The sequence below is a fragment of the Ursus maritimus genome, unplaced genomic scaffold (assembly GCF_017311325.1).
Source record: "Ursus maritimus isolate PB19 unplaced genomic scaffold, ASM1731132v1 scaffold_32, whole genome shotgun sequence".
Classification (NCBI taxonomy): Eukaryota; Metazoa; Chordata; class Mammalia; order Carnivora; family Ursidae; genus Ursus; species Ursus maritimus.
Genome location: NW_024425786.1, coordinates 27,100,868 through 27,121,316, shown reverse-complemented (window position 1 = coordinate 27,121,316; position 20,449 = coordinate 27,100,868). Strand labels below are relative to the sequence as shown.

Genomic DNA, 20,449 nt, shown 5'->3' with positions numbered 1-20,449 from the left:
TCTGTGTTCATTCTCTCAGTGGCATTATTACCTATCCGTCTACACCAGCCAGGAATCTGGGAGTCCTAATGAATCCGCCTTCTTCCCCTCACTCTCTATGTCCACTTTCAACAAGTTCTGCTTTTTCTACTTTCTGAATATCTCTTGTGTTCATTCCTTCTCTCCAACTGCACTATCACTGCTCATGTTCAAGCCTCATCATCTTTTTCTTGAGCTGTTACAGTAAAACTCTCACTTCCCTTCGGCAGAACTTTAGCTCCAACCTGCCCATAGCGCTGCTGCTGGCATAACGGGCACAAATCAGACTGCGCCAGAGCCCTGCACCTGTGGATAAACTCCAACCCCCCCCCCAGCATGCCATTCAAGTCCTGTCCTGTCAGGAACTGGTGCTTGTCTCTATCATACAACCTTATCATCCCCTCTTCCTCCCTCACCCTTTATAATCTAAGAGTACTGAAATCACTTGTAATTTATCCAAAGAAGTCATGATCTCTTTTTCTCTTTGTGACTTTGCCCATGACAAGAATTCTTAGAATGCCTTCTTCCACCTTGTTCATTTATAAAACTCCCATTTATTCTTTATGGCTCAGCTCAGTCATCACTTCCTCCAAGAAGCCTTCCTTTAGTCCTCATCTGAGTTAGGAAACTCTCCAAGCATTCCCATGGTTCCATGTGTGTATTTCCCATGGCACTTAACTCTCAAAGCTACCTTGTTCCACGTGTGGCCCCAAGTTTACAAATGAACCTTCGCATGGCCAGAACTTGTGTCCTTCATCTTTATGGTTCCTACTGCATAATAGGAGCTCCAGAAGTGTTTGTGAAACTAATTTATTTTCTTCTCCAGTCAGCTTGTGATATAGTTGCTACTTTCCTCAGCTGCCTTTGTCCCTTTTCTCCTTAAATATTTGCCACTAGCTTCTGGAGAATAAAGTCAACATAGAGGAAATCGGAGCCAAGAGATGGAGAAAGAGAGAGGCGTATGGCTTGTAACGGTGCTGATCAGTCTGTGCCTCCCCTACTTGGTGGCCATACCCCCTAACACACACACACACACACACACACACACACACACACACACACACACGCTCTCACAGGAGTGGACACACAAGTCATTCCTAGCTGGTGCACATCCCCCAGTGACTGATTCAAGGATGGATATGAACATGACACACATGGTGGGGGACAAGGTGGGAAGGTCATTTAGACACACCTGAAACACACAAAAAAATGAGATTCCCATAAGAGATACTCAATCACCCAAAGGAGGAATAAGGGAAAGCATTGGGATGGACAAAAACTGTAGCTACCACAATCTACTGTAAGGGAATAGTGTGTTTAGAAACCGCTCATCCTTTCCTTGTCCACCTGGCAAACTCCTGTTCACCTATCCCCAGATTCACTACCACTGTAAAGCCTTTCCTGACTCCCCATAGCAGAAGTTGTTTCGCTTTCTAAGTTCCCACCATTTTGTGCTCAGCCGCAGGAGTAGTAATGAGACGGGCCTGGGTTCAATTCTAGCTATGTCATCCAGGAACTGTGTTATTTAACCTCTCTGAAGTGGGCCCCTCGTCTTTAAAAAGGGGATACCATTATCAACCTCAAAGGACTGTGGCTGGGATTAAAGACGTCAATATAAATTGACTGGCTATTCTAGGCACTCAGGTCGCGTTAAGATCACTGCCTCCCCGCCCCATGCCATATTCGAATGAACTCTTTGAAGGATTAAGATTTTACTCGTCTATGTTCCCAGCACCTAGGCAGAGCTTGGCATGCATTGGGCTTGTGATAAGTGGTTGACAACAGATGAGCACAGAGAGGGGGATGCTGTCCTGATGGAAAAAACAACCGTCCGCAGTCAAGTTAGTTGCGTGCAGGGGCTTCTCGGGTAAACCATAAACTCCCTGGGGGTAAGTGCCATCTCCTGCAGAGCTCTGCATTAGCTCTGCGGTGACTCACCGCAGACTTGAGACTGGATGGCCCCAGGTTGGGTGAATTTAGGCAGCTCCTCCCCTGGAGAAGTCTGTCTTAAAGTATGTGGGCCATACTGCCCCCTGGAGACGGCAGATTTTTCTCAAAACTTCACTGAAGTAGATCTTCCCATGAAGAGCTATACCCAGAACCCTGATGAATCTTGTGAAAGTTTTCATATGTGAAATTTTGCTGAGAAGCACTTCCAAAATTCCAGGAGTTAAAAACACAAAGTTTCTTCTCTGTTCTTTCTCCAATTTCTTAAATTGAGGAAACTTTTAAACAGCAACCATGCGTGTTACCATTAGCGTATACTCTGTATGTATTAGGCAATTGACAAGAAAAACAACTTTTGGCACAAGAATGCCAATTTATTCTCTTTTGGACACATGAACACAAAATATCCCTGCAGGCCAAAAAAAAAAAATGCTAAATTTAAACAACCATCATCTTATCTCAACATGGGGATACCACCCCTCCCTTAATAGTTTAGAAAGTACCTCGTATTGCTAGAGACATACATCCAGTCCAAAGTTAATAAAATACATTTTTAAAACATTACAGGTCTAACAATATAGAAACCAAAATTACACCATTAGTCAAATGAACAAATGCAAACATTTTCAGCCACTAGACATAGAAAGAGCATGAATGTCAATAGCAAGGGATAAGAAAATGGTTAATCAATAACAAGATCTTCCCTTTAATTTTATAAGGAAAAATCCCTGGAGTTGAAGCAGTATTGATACAATGCCCTCAGCCTCCACTTTCTTAAAATGAAAGCGGAGCTACCACCTTGCTATTGAGCAAGAAAATCTTACAGCACATCCACAAAGGGCCGCTAGGGCAGGGCAGAGAGGGTGAGACTTCTTAAACAGTGGGTTGCCTTTTCCCACAAGACGGGTAGAGAGCTGAGCCAGGTAGGGAAGCTCTGACATAGGCTGGGCACCAGATCCTAAAGCACAGACCATTTAGAACCTGTAAATCATCACCTTTGGAAGCAGCAAATAGAATTTACAGTAAGAATGAGTATGTTCCGCCGGCCCAGACTGCGGCTGCGCGAAGCCGGCTAGCTCATTTTAGGAACCGCTCAGGGTTCAACAGCTAACGACAGTCAGAAACCATGATCGGTTCCGCATCTGGATCGTCACCACTCCCCTAATGTCCCCGCTCCTTATCCCCTAATTGTTACTCTTTAGCGTTGCTACATTTCAATCGTTCACACCACATGACAGTGCCTAAACAGGCCGCATTAAAACAAAACAAAACAAAAAACCAGCCTAAATCTACTTCTAGAGAATGCACACCTCCCATTGATTGACACATGCATAACGATTCAGTCAGTCCCAAGGGGTTATCGTATTCCAATTGTCAGGCCAAACTGAAATGACGCATTCAGACTTGCTTGCAATAGTATTGCTGCAACTCTGATTCTGTAGTGATTACCTCTTCAAGATTCACCCCCTCGGCAGGTTTTTCCCCCCCAATAATCCTAGTTCTTCCGTATTTCTTTCCTTTCATCCAAAACGAGAGCGTTTGCCCCCTTACAGGTACTGTTTCCCTATAAAAAATAGGCCTCCCGGCTTTTCCTCCACCACCACGCTGATTGGCCCAGCGTACAGGACTGACTGAGGTTGTACAGACCGTATAGTTCACGGTCAAGCACATGGCCCAACTGCCGGCAAGCGAATCAGGGCTTCCTGGCCCCCCGCCTCGCTCCCTGCTCCACACGGGCCCGGAGGTGATGAGAAGTGACCCTGCTGTGCGTTACCAAGCGAGCCCGAGGCGCTGCAGTGCAGGTGCGGTGCCCGCTGGCCGGCGGCCACCAAGACTTCTTCACATCCTGGACGCCGGTCAGTCCTCCTCCTCCGAAAGAAGCTTCTGTTTCCTCCTCTTGGGTCCAGGGTGGCCATGCTGACAGGTATATTCTGAGCTCTCCCTGAACAAGCGTGAATAAAAGCAGCAGCCAGCCCCTCACCAACACGTCCTGATTTGTAGTATCCAAGTGAGGTATTTGCAGAAAAGGAAAATCGTAAGGAATTAACATCTGCCATCTCTTCACTCCTGCCTGTGCCGTGCCTCAATTACAGAGCTTGCTTTCATCCCACTAGATGCAGAGAGTAAGGATGTCTGCAGTCATCTCAACGAGCTGCGGGACTCAAGATACGTTGTAAAACTCTCAGAGACCAGTCTCGGCAACACGGGTGGTGCCGCTGATGAACAGCACGTGGAAATGTAAACTTCAATGTATTTACAAGCTTCTTTAAAAGACTGAAGAAGAACAGTGCTTTGTATTGCTGGGATTTTGAGAAGGCTAGTTTAAGAGATTTGGACCGGCTGATGAGTTCAAGCAAACACCCCTCACCATCAGATCCAGTGTTTCCCCACCAGCAGTTTCCAGACAGAGGGGGCAACATCATTTTCCCACGTTGTATCTGTCTCTTCCCCCAGCACCTTCCTCGGCCATGCGGACTGTGGCTCCGGGGCCTTTATCCCCTTCTCCAGCTCTCACTTCTGAGGTTCCAGGACAGAGAATCACAAGTCAATAAAACTTGGGCTGGGAAACACTGGCTGGAACTACCAAGACTCTATGTAACTGTTGTCCATTCACAAAGTGTTATCTACACTAAATACAAAATGCGTTTTTTCCCCTACATTTTCACTGATGCTTGCTTTAGACCAGCTCCCTTTGTTCGGACAAGAAAGGAACCCGTCTCCTTGCGAGCGGGATCTAGAATCTATTAAGAAAGATCAACATTTTCTATGCAGTTTTAGTTTAGTGAAAGGAAGGAAACCCCATCAAGTACATTTCAGGTTGAAAGAGAAGCAAAAAAATTTGCACTGCACGTAATTGTGTGAGTAACCTTGATTCCCGGGAAAAAAAGTTTTAAATGCCGGTACATTTATGCAGGTCGCAGCACCACTCAATGTACCTTAAGGATTGGCGAAGCCTATCCGATAAGGAAGCATCCTGGTTCTAGCTTATTTTAAAACAAAGTGACAGGACACCGACTGTGACTATAAAACAGATAAAGATAATTCTTTAAAAAGTCATGGAAATATATGTCTTTTCTGACCAGTTTCAGAAATTGCCAGATTATGGTCTATAAGAAATAGCTGATAAAATCATACTGAAATCTCACCTAGAAAACTACACTGTTGGGGGAGGAAGAGAAGGGACCTTAAAAAATGCTTATTGCCAAAGTTAATTTTCTATGAGAAAAGTTTAAAAATCATTTAGATCTAACAAACCACACAGCAGCATAAAATGGGCACTTTTGAAAACTCTGAAAAATACTAAAAGCTGATTTTTTTTTCAAAGAGGGGGACACGTGAGTACTTGTGCCATGGCAGTATTATCTGTCACCGTGGCATGCATTACACCTGTGTGCCACACAGTCACAAAAGTCAACCGAGTAAGACGACTGCCCGGTCTGAATCTGTAGTCAAATATAGTGCAACCGCCTGGCAGCCTGTACTTGCACCAGCACGAGTCTGTAGACATCAAGGAGATAAAGTAGGAAAACTAATAAAACTCTGTAAAACCTGCAAAAATTAATGCTTGTTAAAGGCATTTACAGTGGCGAAGTCAGAAATCTCCATTAAAAAGTCTACTATGGACCCACACAATTAAAAAGGTGACGCTGAACTGAAGTAGATTGTTTGGTTTTTCTCTCCCGCTTATGCACACGCCCCACTCAATGAATACAGAAAACAAGGAATAATCTTCTCTTATAAGACTAGAGGGATGCGGTGAACCCCACAGCTAGCAAAATATTCCATAGAAACCTTTCTTGTAGAGTCCTTAAGGAAGTTCAGGCTGATCAGCCTTTGCATGATGAGGTAAAAATTCAGTCCAGTGCATCAGAAAAGACAATCTATGAGTATCTATTACTTTTAAAAAATGGCTCAATTTTGTTGATGCATCAGACGGTGCTGCGAAGAATAGATTCAGTGCAACTATTCCGAGCTGCTGGTAGAAGACCACCTGAAGTCAACTTGGCTCTCTCGAGAGGCAGTAGGCATTTGAAACATTTTGAGGCTGCGTGGGGTGCCAAATTGGGTGAGTTCTTTTTCTGAGACTCTCAGGCAAAATACATCGTGTGCTGGGTATCATGGTGGATCTGCACAGCCTTGGCCAAGGCCTGAGGATCCCGGCCATTGCTCTGTCCTGACACATGACTGCCTTCCGCGCTGTAAAGAGAATAAGGCAAAAACAAAAAACAAAAAACAAAAAAAAAAAAACAGGTGTAACAGAAGACCACTTCCAACTTCACACGTTTCAAACAGCACAAATACTACTGGATTCAAGAAGATCTTAGGCTCAAGCTGTGGCTCCTTAAATAATGTGTTGTGTCTCTCTAAACGTGAGTAAGCTCACCTGAAAAATGCATATAATTTATTGAATGGACTGTGGCAATAATCAGCTAGAACAATGTCCACAGAGACCCAATCCTTAGCAGCGCTGACATTAGGACCTCCGCTGCCTACTATGCCTGGTTAATACCTACTTGTCCTCTAGGCTTCAGTCACATGTCATTTTCCCCAAAGAAATCTCCCCTGCTTCCAAAGTTCAGGTCAGAGCCACCTGAAACACACTTTCACAGAATCCTCTACCTTTTTTTTTTCTCATGGTACTAAACAAAATTGAAATTATTAATTGGATAGTTATATATTTACCCCGGGAAATGCAAACTCCAAGAAAGCAGTGACTTTGTCTCTCTGACTCACCACTGAACCCCTGGTGCCCAGCACACAGTAGAGTCTCAACAACCATATGTTGAACGAATTCCTGTGCCTAGGATAATGCTGGAACATACTATGTTGCTGCGTAGATGTTACTGTGCCAGGAGTCTCTTCTCATCTTCTCCTCACTAGCTACACAACCTTGAAGAGGTAACAACTCCTTTAAACTTTGGTCTTTTACGATAACAGTAACAACTTCTGGGGCGCCTGGGTGGCACAGCGGTTGGGCGTCTGCCTTCAGCTCAGGGCGTGATCCCGACGTTATGGGATCGAGCCCCATATCAGGCTCCTCCAGTATGAGCCTGCTTCTTCCTCTCCCACTCCCCCTGCTTTTGTTCCCTCTCTCGCTGGCTGTCTCTATCTCTGTCAAATAAATAAATAAAATCTTTAAAAAAACAAAAAACAAAACAAAACAAAAAAACAGTAACAACTTCTGAACAGACCTCTTAAGGGTAGGATATAAAGGGCTTGGTAAACTAACTGTATATCACCAACCCTCTTCTGACTTAAATTATTTCTTTTGCTATTTAATTATTTTACTACTTAAATTATTATTGCCCTTACCATCTAAACTCACAATCTTAGTCATCTTTTACTTCATCCTCTTCTCTCCCACTCATGCCCAATTAATGGTTAAGGTCTGCCTATTTTATCCCCAAAGTAGCCTTTTACATTTAACAAAGGAAACCTGCTCTAACATACTTTTCCAGCTTCATGCCTGCTGTTCCCCTTTCATACTATCCGATAAGGAATAGAAAGAAAAGGAAGAAAACTTGCTATTGTCTAAACATGTCACTTGCTTTCTCTTTATGTCCATTGTTCCCTTTGCCTGGAAAACCCTTTTCTCTTCTTTCTAGAGCCAAATCGCACTCATCCAGCAATGAAATCTTCTCTAACAACCTTTCTTCTGATGTCCCACTGCCCCTTCACCTATACAGCCTTGGGCTAATTGTCAGTGCTCTGTTTGCCTCTATTGTCTGCCCTGCCGAAACAGAAAATCCCAGGAAACAGGTCTTCCTCATCTTAGTATTTTTAGTACCTAGCACAGTGCTGGGCACACAGTCAATACCTAATAAATGTGTTGAATGAATGAATGTATATTACAGAATGGAAGGTATAAAGCCACAGCTGGGCATGTTCCATAATAGCGTATTTTCAACCCTTACAGAAATAGACTTGCAATGGAATGTCTACTATTTAGCAGCTGAATTCAGACTTGGGGAAGAGCCCAGAAACTGCTACACTTCACAGATGGTCATTTGGAAAAGAAAATTAATGCAGAGAGCTTGTTCAGCTATTTAATAGTGCTCAGTAACAGGTCAAAATGTCTGATGCTTCTGAGATCCCTATTTGGGGGTGAAAATGGTCTGGCACTCCTCCTCTCCCACACACATGCCCCTGATTCACTCTGGTGCATTCTTTGTACAGAAAACCAAGTGAACTGTGTAGGACTTCCCCTCGCATGAAGTGGAATCCACAGGCCTGTGACTGCTCAGACTAGAGCCAGGGCGCTGTGTGGGCCACCTCTGAGGCTGCTCGGGACCTGAGCAGAACTGAATACATCTGGCTCTATGGGAAAACCACAGGCAGCTCCCAGTTAGACGTTTTTCCTTGGGCAGACTATAGACACACCATGCAAGTATGAACAAGCCTGAGCACTTCTTGGACCAAAAGTCACATTATAAGTTCTCAAAGGCACATTCAATTTTATTCACTTCTTGAAATTTAAACCCTAAAAGGAAGTTTAGCTCTTCCAAAAAGTTTTCTGTAGTAGCTTTTTTTTTTTTTTTAACGTGCTGCTAATTCAGACAAAAAGAGATCTCACTGTGCCTGAGCAACTTGCCTGTCGTGATCTTTATCCACCAGATGATACCTTGCCCTGAAAGCTACAAGCCGGGCATAATATGCAGGGGCTGGAATGGAGACTGAGCGCGTGCACCGCACATAGGTGTGACAAAGCTGGTAGGTTAGAAGCTGGAGCTCATCGGCCGTGAAGCAGTTGTCATCCCACAAGACCTGGTAATGTGAAGGACGGCTGGTTCCCTGGAGAGAGACTTTTATGATTAATATGTTTGTGACATGGGTTGCCTATCTGAGAGGAAAGAAGAATTGAAATCTACTCCTTAAATCCAGAAGTATTCCTGCCTAGGACACCTACAAGCAGATACCCAGACCAAAAGATAACAGTTCTAGAATACAAGCACTAAATTAACGACGTGAATGCACAGTGTTGAGTAACAAGTCTAGTCAAGCCGGCTGCTGAATTTGCAAACATCTCCCTATCGAGTCAAAGATCTGAACCAGTTTCCAAATTACCTGAATTCCTGCATGACTACAGAGGTAAAAGTCGAACTCGGATGGATGGGTGATGGTGCTATCCACTGTAGTGCCTGCTGGTACATTGCCACTTTTCCCCACCTACCAAAAAAAAGGGGATGGGGAGTATAATTAGTCATCAAAATGCCAAACTGAGCTCAGGCCATATTTTCCTCTTATGTGTTAACTGGTGACAAGTTAGCAAACTGTTCTTAAATGAAGTCTTGAAAATCAGTTTAGTTCAACACCTTGAATGTTCTGTAACGTTTCTTAGCCGAACCACTTTATCCTCAAGCATTTTCTCAAACACAGACATTCCATGGCTTCTCCAGGGGGATCCAGACAAAGAATTATTTTACCTGGTACCTTGGGTTGCATTATTGTCATCTATTTATAGATAATATGTTGGCATTGTTCATGGGGGGGTGGAAGGCATTTACAATGGATAACCTTCCTGAGGAAAAAAATCAATTTTATTCCTTACTTGGAGTAAAAAAGATAAGCACAACTTTCAGTAAAAGTTAAGATGAAGAAATCTTTGAACTGGTGCACGGGGCTCAACAAAACTAATGCTTTTACAGAATCAATAAAAGAAGCCACCAGCACATGCATTAGCAGGAAGAGTGCACTGAAATGGGAATTAGGGAGACCAGAGTTTCAGTTCTAAGCCTGGTCTTGCAACTATGTACCTTAACAAAGCAGAGTATCTTTGGGTCTTAATCTGATCAGCTATAAAACTAGCTGATGATCGTTTACACTTTGAAAATTCTAAATTGTAAGGTTCATTTACGGCCAAAATTCTAAAATCAAACTTCTAGGAAAGTAGAGAGGGGAACTTCAGAAACGCATTTACAAGGAAAGGCATTAAACCTTGCCATTTGGTCAATTTTCATCCTTTCGTGCTGTACAGCAGGGTTCCGTATGAGGAATTTTATTCTGTAGGCATGAATTTGATGGGAGTTTATTTGGCTCCATTCTAACTACCGCTACCCTTGGCTGAATTGTACACCGATGTGTACAGGAACGTCCACGAGTACAGAAAAGTCTCATTCCATCAGGTTCAAATGTGAATTTGGGGACCCAGCTGGATAAGAGGAAACGTAACTGAGTTATAATAGCTCTGGCATTGTTTCCCAAAGTGTGTTCTTCAGGGATATTAGTTCCACAGGATGTGTTTACGTATTTTACGGTCAAACAGATTTGAGAAATACTGGGCTGAACCCAAGTTAAAAGGGTTCTTCTATTGTATGACTTCTCAGAACCTTTATTCAGGGATGTATACTCTTTAAGAGGGAGATGGAGTAAATAGGATTTTCCAAACTTATTTGGCCACAGAATTCTTTTTAAAAAGATTTTAATTAAGTAAGTAAGTAACTTTTAAAGTAAGTTCCATGCCCAGTGTGGAGCCCAACACGAGCTTGAACTCACGACCTTGAGATAAAAACCTAGGCTGAGATCAAGATTTGGATGCTTAACCCACTGAGCCCCCCAGGTACCCCGATTTTATTTTTAAGTAATCTCTACAGCCAGAGTGGGGCTGAAACTCACAACCCAGAGAATCAAGAGTCACATGCTCCACGGGCTGAGATAGCCAGTTGCCCCAGCATGGAATCCTTTTTAAAGCAAAGCTCTTAGAATCTACAGATGAGAACGGAAGGAGGTGATGCCCTGGGGAAAAGAGAGATCCAGGCGTGTTCGTTTCAACAATTACTGCTTGAGCGCCCATGTGGAAGGCTCTGCAGCAGATGCTGGGGATGAGAGACAGAGGCACGGAGAGAACGAATGAACTCGCATTCCTGCCCTTTGTGAGCACCGTCTGCAGTGAACTGCAATGTAGTGTGATGAGAGCATTACGGAAGGCACTGGAAAGAGCTGGTGGGAGGAAATAGTAGAGCCATCCTTTATAGGATAAGCAGGAGCTGAAAGGGGGATGGGTTGAAAACCGGAAACACTCCAAATATCCCCTAAAGTCAGGAATAGATGAACTAATGTGGTTCCGCCATAGGATGAAATACTAAGCGATAAAAATGAATGAACTGGCGATATACACAATAAACGTGGATGACCCTCAAACGCGTTATGCTAAGCAAAAGAAGCCAGACCAAAGGCTACGGTGTTCTACTTGTATATCATTCTGGAAAAAAGCAAAACTGTAAGGACAGAATGCCTGTCAGTGGTTGCTAGGTCGGTGAGGGAAGGGGTTGACTGCAAAGGGCTTGGCAGAATGTGTGTGCATGATGGATTGTTCATGTCTTCACAGACATGGTGGTTACACCACTATAGACATTTGTCACAACCTGCAGAACAGTACACTAAAAAGGGTGGATTTTACTGTTATCTACGTTATACCTTAATAAGAATAGTCGGGGGGGGGGGAGAGTGGCATGGACGTGGTCATCTCGGGGATTCAAATCCACAATGTGTATGGGAAATGGAAAGTGTATGAGGGCGCGGTGGAAGGATGAAACTAAAATGTTTTGGCTACCTTAGGAAAACGCTGAACACCAAAGGGAAGTATTTGGTAGACAATGGGGGATATGTGAAGCTTTCTGAATAATGGAGTGGCAAAGTAAGATGCATTTTTTTTTTAAGTAAGCTCTAAGCCCAATGTGGGGCTTGAACTCACAACCCCAAGATCAAGAGTCACATGCTCTATCGACTGAGCCAGCCAGGTGCCCTGAGATCTGTATTTTTTAAGCCTAGCCCTGACAGCAGGTGGAGGGTACATCGGTGAAGGAGGAATGCTGATGGGGAGACCAGTCGGAGTCTCCTGCAATCCGGGAGGTTCTGCCCAGGACAGAGGTAACACACAAGAGGAAGAACTGAGACAAGAGATTTCAGGGCAGAACACAGAAGACTATTTGAACAACTGGATAAGAGGGGACAGGAAGGGGGGGGAGAATTTAAAGACAACGCTGAAGTTTCTAGCTTGGCTGACTTAATGTACAATGATGCCAAGTCACTGGAAAAAAGGAAAATTGAGGGAGGAATAGGCTTTGGATGAGGATAAAACAATAAGGAGAAGGTTTAGACGTGTTTTGCTTGAAATGCCTGTGGTAGATTGGATCACTAGTGCCAAATATTCCCGTGCCCTCCCTGGGGGAGGATTATACATCCCCACCCAGTTAACTCAGGAGTGGCCATGTAACTTGCTTTGGCTGATAGAGTGTGGCCTGAGATGGAAACTTCTGGGCAGAAGCTTTAAGAGCCAACATATGGATTGTGCGGATCTTTCTTTCCCTCTGATGTAATGACTAGTGGCGTTCCAGATAGATTCTTCTCTTCTCTGAGGACATCAGGGTCACAGCTGCAACAGAGGCACAGTGAATGTGTAATATGAGCAAGAAATGCATCTTTATAAGCCCCTAAGACTTGGGAGGGTTTTTTTGTTACCGCAGCCTAGCCTATCTTGCTGATACAATGTCCACAGAGCATTTGAGGAAACATATCTGGTAGGCAATTGAAAGTGCAGATCAGGAACTGCACAGAAATGTGTGCAGTTGGGAATACAAATTTAGGAATCTATAACCAGATCAGTGAACGCAGAAAAGTGGGTGAGACTAAAGAGAGTTGAAATTCAGAAGAGAAGAGGGAGAGAAAAGTATGGAAAGCCTGGAAATGTCAGTATTTAATGGCCAGATGAGGAAGAGAAGTCGCAGAAAGCCTGATTCTAGAGGAGGGTTGTGAATCTGGAAAGTCATATTCTTGCTCAGGCAAAGAGGTCAGTGTGAGAACTTGACAAGATAGGACTAGATTCGAAATGAGCAAGTCACTGAGTGAATGACTTCCATAGAATCATTGAAACTGAAGTCAGCCTACAGGGAATGGAGGTACAGATGGAAAGTCAGTCATTTTTCTTCTAAAAGTTTGGCCATGAAAGAAAAGAAAGATAAGGTGGTAGGTTGACTGAGAAACAGAGTTAGGGAAGCTTACTGGGGGGTCTAGGAAGAGTTGAGGAACTTTAGAGGGTGAGGAGAAGGAACTGGAGTTTTGAAAACCAATGGTAATTAATGAAGTGGTCCTGTAGGAACAAAAGCATAGGTGGAGAGATTAGCCTCTGAGATGTGAGTGGAAGGAGAGGAGAAAACACATTTCAGTACCTTTGAAAGTAGAGGAGAGAGGGGCACCTGGATGGCTCCGTCGGTTAAGCGTCCAACTCTTGATTTCAGCTCAGGTCACGATCTCAGGGTCCTGAGATCAAGTTCCCTGTGTCAAGCCCCGTGCTCAGTGGGGAGTCTGCTTCTCTCTCTCCCTCCGCCCCTCCCCCAGCTTGCACTCTCTCTCACACTAAAATGGATAAATGAATCTTAAAAAAAAATAAAAAAGAGGAGAGGAGAGGAAGCTGAGAAAACTCATGCCTTCTGGATGTTGTTTTCTGGGGAAATAGAAGGTTGTTCTACTGCTGGCAAGGTAAAGCACTGCCAATAAAGGCATCACAGATTGGGCTGGGGAGTTGAGGAGTGAAGATTTGGAATACATGCTAGGGGAACCCAATAAAAGGAGAAACAGCGGCATCAAAGCCTGGCTGAGGTTTGCTATCATGAATCTGCAATATCATTCATCATTAAACAAATTACTTTCTTCCTCAGCAATCTCCATTGGCCTAAGAGTCGAAGCAAAGGAAACGGGTAAGTGGACTGATCCAGAGTTGGAGATTGGCAAGAGGCGCGATTAGAGAACTGGAGATGTTGGTAAGTGTCGAGGGAGCAGGGTAGACCAAGGACAGGGGTCATCAATCTCTGGAAGGTTAGGAGTGACACGGGATGGTAAAGAACGAAATGAGGAAAGAGCCTGGGTTTTAGGAAGACAATCCAGCTCCTAGAGCTACAAGGACAGCAATTTGATGGAGGGATGGAGAGGTGACAGTGTGGTTAAGGAGGGGGTGGCAGGGTGTTCTGTGACCAGAGCTCAGGCAAGGGTTTGGAGAATTTGTATCAGTGGAGGTCTAAGAAGTACTACTGAGTCAGGGTTTGGGCAGTTCAGAAGATAACACTTGGAATCTGAGCTGACCGGTGGAACTGGAGCCCAAGGAGAAAAACTTAGTTTTCCAATGATTCTGAAAACAAAAAGAAACAGCTCAGCCTTGGATTAGAGACAAAAACTAAGAGCGTACTAGAAAATAATGAGAGTGACCCACAAGATTACAAGATTAAGCAACAGAAAGAACTGGTCTCTCTGGGGGCGGACCAGGGAGGGCCTTGGAAAAGGTGAAATAACATCACAGAAAATATCATAGAAGCAAAGTCACCCAATATTATGCACCTATAATTGGGTAGTTTACACATAAATAACAAATTATAAATCGATTGTACAAAATGCCTCTTTTTGGGAATTATACCCCAAATTAATATTCATTTATTAATTTAATCCTTACAACACCCCTGTGAGATAGGTATTGCTCTTACTACATTTTACAGATGAGAACATTATGGCTTAGAGAAGTTAACCTGCCCATGGTTAGTAAGTGTGACGTTATAAGCATTCAAAGTGTGCACCCTAAGAATCCCCTGCATTGATATATGCACGGATACAAAATCATTTGGAAGAGAAATTCTTCTTTATATCCTAGAACCATGCCTTAGGCACTGGTAACAAGAAGTAGCAAATGATAATAAAGTCCAAATAGATAAATCACCCCTTTGGGGTTTGCCTGTATCACCGTAGTGTATCTTGGCATGATTTTTACTCCCTTAAAAACCTCAGAAGCCAACATTTTCTGTCACACAAGAGAAATATTCAGGCTTGAAACCTGTATCATTCAGAAGTGATCACCTATGTTCAACTGGAGTTAGTGTAGTTATTATTATTATATTTGTTTTTAGGGAAAAAAATTGTATGTATGCCCATCTGAAAACATATATCAGATAATGTATCAGATAACGAGGCTTCTACCATAGTTTCTTACCCTTTCTGTTTTATCTGCACAAAAAAGTCGTGTGTGATGTCTCTTCTGCACCACAATGTAGGTTATTCCTGGCCGGTAATCTTCTTCCAAGCTAATACACGCCTTTCGAATTGCTATTAGCTCTGGCCAGGCGACCTAGGAGTTAAAAACAGATAGACGTTTAATTGAGAACTCACCTTGCAGCTCCCAGATCTGGTTTACCCGGAGTGGCAGATGGGAGGAAGCTCCATCAGACACTTTCTCAGAAACCCCCAAAGGCAGCTATGGGTAATGAGAGTACCTGTTTCATTTGTCCCTCCGATACCCCTCCACGGTAGTAGATGATTCGAGTGGGTTTGAAGCGTGTAGATTTGTAGAACTGGATCAGCAGCTCTCGAACCATGTTAGTGAGGTCCTGAATTACCTCCTGACTGTAGAGGAGCTCCTGCGAGATCTCCTGGCGGGAGGTCTGCACCCGAACAGTGGCACAGTACCGGCTGGGGTGGCCATCCATACTGCCGACGACAGCAGCAATGGAAGGCTTCTTCCCGTCCCCTGCTGGGGGGTGCGTGACATCTGCTCCCAGGAAGATGACAGGCTGCTGGAACACCGAGGGCCTGCTCAGATTGAAGGAGACGTTGACACTCAGACATACAGATGAAAATCTGTACTTTCAAGCTCACCAGATATAATCACAGATATAGTTTTACAAGACAGAATAAAGACTTGAACACATTGGGTGAGAACTCTAAGGCCCACTGAGTGTCTTGCCTCTCCTGAAATGAATCTGAATTGACTTAAGAAGTCAACATGGTTGGGGTACCTGGGTGGCTCAATAGGTTAAGCATCTAACTCTTGGTTTCGGCTCAGGGTCCTGGGATCGAGCCCCATGTGGGGCTCTGTGCTCAGCACGGGGTCTGCTGGAGAGAGAGACTCTTCCTCTCCCTCTGTTCCTCCCCCTGCTCTCTCTCTCTAAAGTAAATAAATAAAATATTTAAAAAGAAGTCAACATGGTTCTTCTATAATAGCAGGAAGGGAAGAATTGAAAAAGAGGGCCTGAGCCAAATTTAATAAAATCTCTGTGTGAAGGGAAGACTTTCCCAGAACGAATTCTCTTGGGATCCTAAGATGCCTACAATGGATACAGAATTGTGGAATTTATGTGGAACGGGGACAAAACCCCCAATGCTCTTTAAGATGTGAGGCTTAGAGAAGAGAATCGAGTCTAGCTACTTTCCTATTTTATTTTTATCTATAGTATTCATCACATATACCACATATTTTACTTAATTATTTTTTTAAAGATTCTAATTTTAAGCAATCTCTACACCCAATGTGGGGCTCAAACTCACAACCCTGAGATCAAGAGTCACACACTCTGCTGACTGAGCCAGCCAGGCACCCCACTTAATTTAAATTGTATTTATTTTCTACACACACACACACACACACACACACACACACACACACGAGTGTAAACTCCACAAGGGCAGGAATTTTATTTGTTTTGTTTTATTCACTGCAGTATCCCTAGTGCCTGGAACACTGCCTAGCTCACAACTGGCACTCAATAAATATTGTTGAAAGAATGAACTCATTTATTTGACACTGATTTTTCTAAGGAATCAAGGGAGAAAAATCATGCATGCTTCTCTGGCAAATTCCTAAAGGAAGGGTTTGGAACTGAGTACTGATCCTTAAAGTGTACTGTAGGAGGCATCCCAAATCTGAAAATCTTCCGTAATGTAACAGATAGCTCCATGAGGGCAGAGGCTGTGTTATATTTCTCTGTAGGTATCGCATGCAACATGATGGGGTGGGGCAGTACAACAGCCAACACACATCTGCAACATACATATGCATAACGTAGTAACAGTTTACATATACTATGTACCAGCCACTGTGCTAAACACTTTACCTGTATTAACTCATGTAGTCCTCACAATAATCCCATGAGGGTGGCACAATTATTATCTCAATTTTCCAGATTTAAAAAACGAGACAGAAGAGATGAAGGAGCTTGCCCAAGCATACATGACTAGGAAACAATAAAGCTGGAATCCAAACCCAGGGCGTCAGACACCGAGGTACATGCCCTAAACTACCATGTCATATTGTCTCAAGTATCTGGGGTAAAATTAAATGATCTCAGATTTTAGGTTAACTTCCCATACTGCCTGTATACCTCATCCATCAATGGTGTAGGAAGGATTTTGTTACCTATAAATTGTATTCAAGGGCAAATTAAGAATTGGAATATGTTTGTACAAGAGCAATTTCATATTCTTGTCAAGTACAGCAATCACTAATACCACAGCCCTAAACTGAACTTTTCAAATCACTTTCACATACAGAATTTCACATGAAAACATTTTTGAGTTAGCAAGTCAGATAGTATCTCAATAGAGAGGGAAAATACTAATTAATGAAAAGATGGACAACCCAATCTAAGAAATGGCAAAGAACTGAACAAACCCATCACAAAAGAGGATATCCAAATAGCCAGTAAACATATGAAATTGTGTTCAACATGATTAATCATCGGAGGAATGCAAATTAAAACCGCAATGAGATACTATCATCCCAAACAAAATGGCTCAAGTTAAAAGGACTGATACTATCAAGTGTTGGTGAGAATATGGAGCAACCAGAAATCTTCATGGAAATGTAAACTGGTACAACCACTCTGGAAAACTCTTTGACAGTATCTATCAATGCTAAATACATGTACTCTCTATAACTTAGCAATTCTACTCTCGGAAATATACCCAGGAGAAAGAGTATTTACATCCACCAAAAATGTAGAAAAATTGTATACTGAATGCACAAAAACATCCATCAATGGTAGAACAGATTAAAATCCTGTGGTATATCCATATAATGAAATAATATACAACAATGAAAATGAGTAAACTACTACTTAATACAGTAATGTGAATGAATTCCAGACACAAAAGCAGCAGACACAAAATACTACATATTGTATGGTTCCATTCATATTAAGTTCAAAAATAGGCAAAACTAATCTATGGTGATAGTGGTTATCTTTGGGGGTTATCTATTGGGAGGGGCCACAAGGAAGCCTGACAGGGGCTGGAAATGTTCTAGATCTTCACCTAAGTAGTGGTTACATGAGTGTATACATACGTAAGAAAAAGTAATGGAGATGCATGTTTAAGATCTGTGTGCGTGACTGCAAATTACATTACATTTGATCTTAATAAAAATGTAGGAAAAAAAGTTGAAAACACAAGAGTTCAGCACCTTACCTCTGATGAGGTACAAGCACATTGTTAATTCCTCCGAGCTTTGCATTTATCTTCAGGCAAAGGTTGGAAAGGGTCTGGGGTGAGGTCTTCACTACATTTTTTACCTGGACACACTGTGTGGCCATACCCAGGAGGGTATCTCCAACACGTTTCACCTCCGCTACAAGGATAAATTCATTAATTAATTTAAAAATGGTTAAATATTCTCCTAATGACTAAGAGTAGAGGAAAACACCCACACATACACATTTACACAGTGCGCTGTGCTAGACGTGGTCGTTTCATCTGCTAAACCCCCGGGGGCGATTCTTCCTTTTCTTCCCTCCCGCAGGCATTGAAGGTAGCCCACTTCCTTTACTCTCGGATGCTGCCTGCCGCCACTAGCTCAGAACCTTGAAGGTACTTTTTCCACAGGACTGGTCTGGCAAAGGAATCCATCTCCCAGCTCCTCCCTCTCTGTATACATGCCAGCTCTTTGCCTTTCAAGGATTTTTCTCCCACCTCCCCCTCTTTTTCCTCTAAACATGAGAGATAAACAGTAACAAACGAAACAACTACAAGGGCACTGAAGACATTTTATAAAGTTCAAATAGCTGGTCTGTGGTTCCCAAATCCTTTATTTAGATGATAGGCAAAAGAACTTTGTATCACTCTTGTTAAAATAGACACAAACTAAACAGCTTCTTTTCTGGAAGTGGTAGGCCCCCCCGCTCTTCCTTTTCACCAAACATTCTGGTTCTTCCTGCTTTGAGGACTATGCTAGAATCCCGCTGTATGCCCCACACTCATTCCCACTGCATTTCCTGACCCCCGTTCTCCGATTCCCTCACAAAGGTTGGGAAGAGCCATGTGGCTGGTTCCGGTCAAGAAGCTGCAAATGTTAAGAGCCTTCCAGAGCTCTCTTTTCTCTCTGCCAGGGGGCCAGCAACTTTCCAAATAGCAACTGCTCTGCCAGCCTGGGTCCCAGAGGGAAAATGACATGACGGCATGGGACAGAGGCCACGGTCTACCTTAACGGACACACAGCAGAAGCAAAAAAATCAACCTTTGGTGCTTTGTGTCACCGAGAGCCTGGGGTTGTTTGTGACTACAGCACAACCTAGCTTATCCTGACCTACTCCTTGAAATCATCCCTCATTCAATATTAAAGGAGTCCATACCGTACACTGGTGTCTTCCCAGGCAAGATAACCACGATTAGCTGGAGGCCCACATAGGTCATTTTCAGGTGTTTGAACATGGGCTCCACACTGTCTGCACCTTGTGCATACTTGCAGAAACACGGCTGACCCTGGATGGGAGATCTTACGGAGCTGGTCAGTAAAACTCCTGTTAAAATAGAACCAGTGGCGCGGTGCTTTCATTTCAGAGTATGTTCCTAGCATTTATTTTCCACTAAGATACTTCTTTCAGTTCTGCACATTCTTAGCCAAAATTAAAAATAAACAAACAAAGAAAAAAATCTTTAACTGGTTGCCAAAGACGGGCTGGCAATTGTATCACTGCAATTATAATGCACAAGAATTTGTATTATTATTAAGCTATCAGGTAATCTTTATGAATTTTTAAATAATTATGCCTCAACTAGGCCCCAGGAACTAGAATAGCATTTCTGTTCAAAGATTTTTTTTTTAACTTTTAATTTTTTTTAAACATTCAAATCAGTAATTCTGAACTAAAGAGGAGCAAAGTCAAAATTTTAGGTAATGTGCATTTTGGTAAGCTTGGCACAAGAATGGTTGGGTACGCTTGTGTTCAACTGAGAACATGGAAACACGAAATCGGTATGTTTAGGATTACATTCAAACTTGTAACAGATTTGATTCAATAGCAATATCAAAAGAAATCATCATGTTAAAAAAACGAAATTCATTGTGAAGTTTTAGATTTTGGATATGAGAAGTGACTTTAATCTATGTATAAAGCTTTCAGAATCATTTCTTTTGTACATTTGCCAATATTTTGTAAGATTCCTTTCTTCCTTCCAGTTCCCTTTTCCTGCTTAGATTTTTCCACCCTCCTCACTAAGTTCCTTTCCATAGATAGCTGCATCTGTAAGACACGAGCCAATGATCTCAGTTGGTGACCCTGCGTAAAACAAGCTCACTCGTAAATTATAATGATTAAATATGGACGAGTTTTTAATCTCAGCTGAAAAGATACAATTAATACCAAAGGAAGCTTCACTAAGAACTCAAGAGTGTGCCAACCGTCTCTGCTTCGGCCTTGTTAGTCACAGGTTTCTGCTTTCAATGTAAGGAAGCTGA

General features: G+C 42.9%; 1 protein-coding gene across 1 annotated transcript in view; it reads right to left on the bottom strand.

Annotated features, from left to right (window-relative positions):
- Positions 1-2,318: 2,318 nt before the first annotated feature.
- AGO4 (argonaute RISC component 4) overlaps positions 2,319-20,449 on the bottom strand; it is a 37,478-nt gene continuing 19,347 nt past the window's right edge. The window contains 8 exon segments of the mRNA XM_040619250.1: positions 2,319-6,162; positions 8,558-8,757; positions 9,031-9,132; positions 14,936-15,070; positions 15,216-15,531; positions 18,184-18,343; positions 19,344-19,483; positions 19,485-19,511. Of these exon segments, the coding sequence (XP_040475184.1) occupies positions 6,054-6,162; positions 8,558-8,757; positions 9,031-9,132; positions 14,936-15,070; positions 15,216-15,531; positions 18,184-18,343; positions 19,344-19,483; positions 19,485-19,511 (1,189 nt within the window). The 3' untranslated portion in view covers positions 2,319-6,053.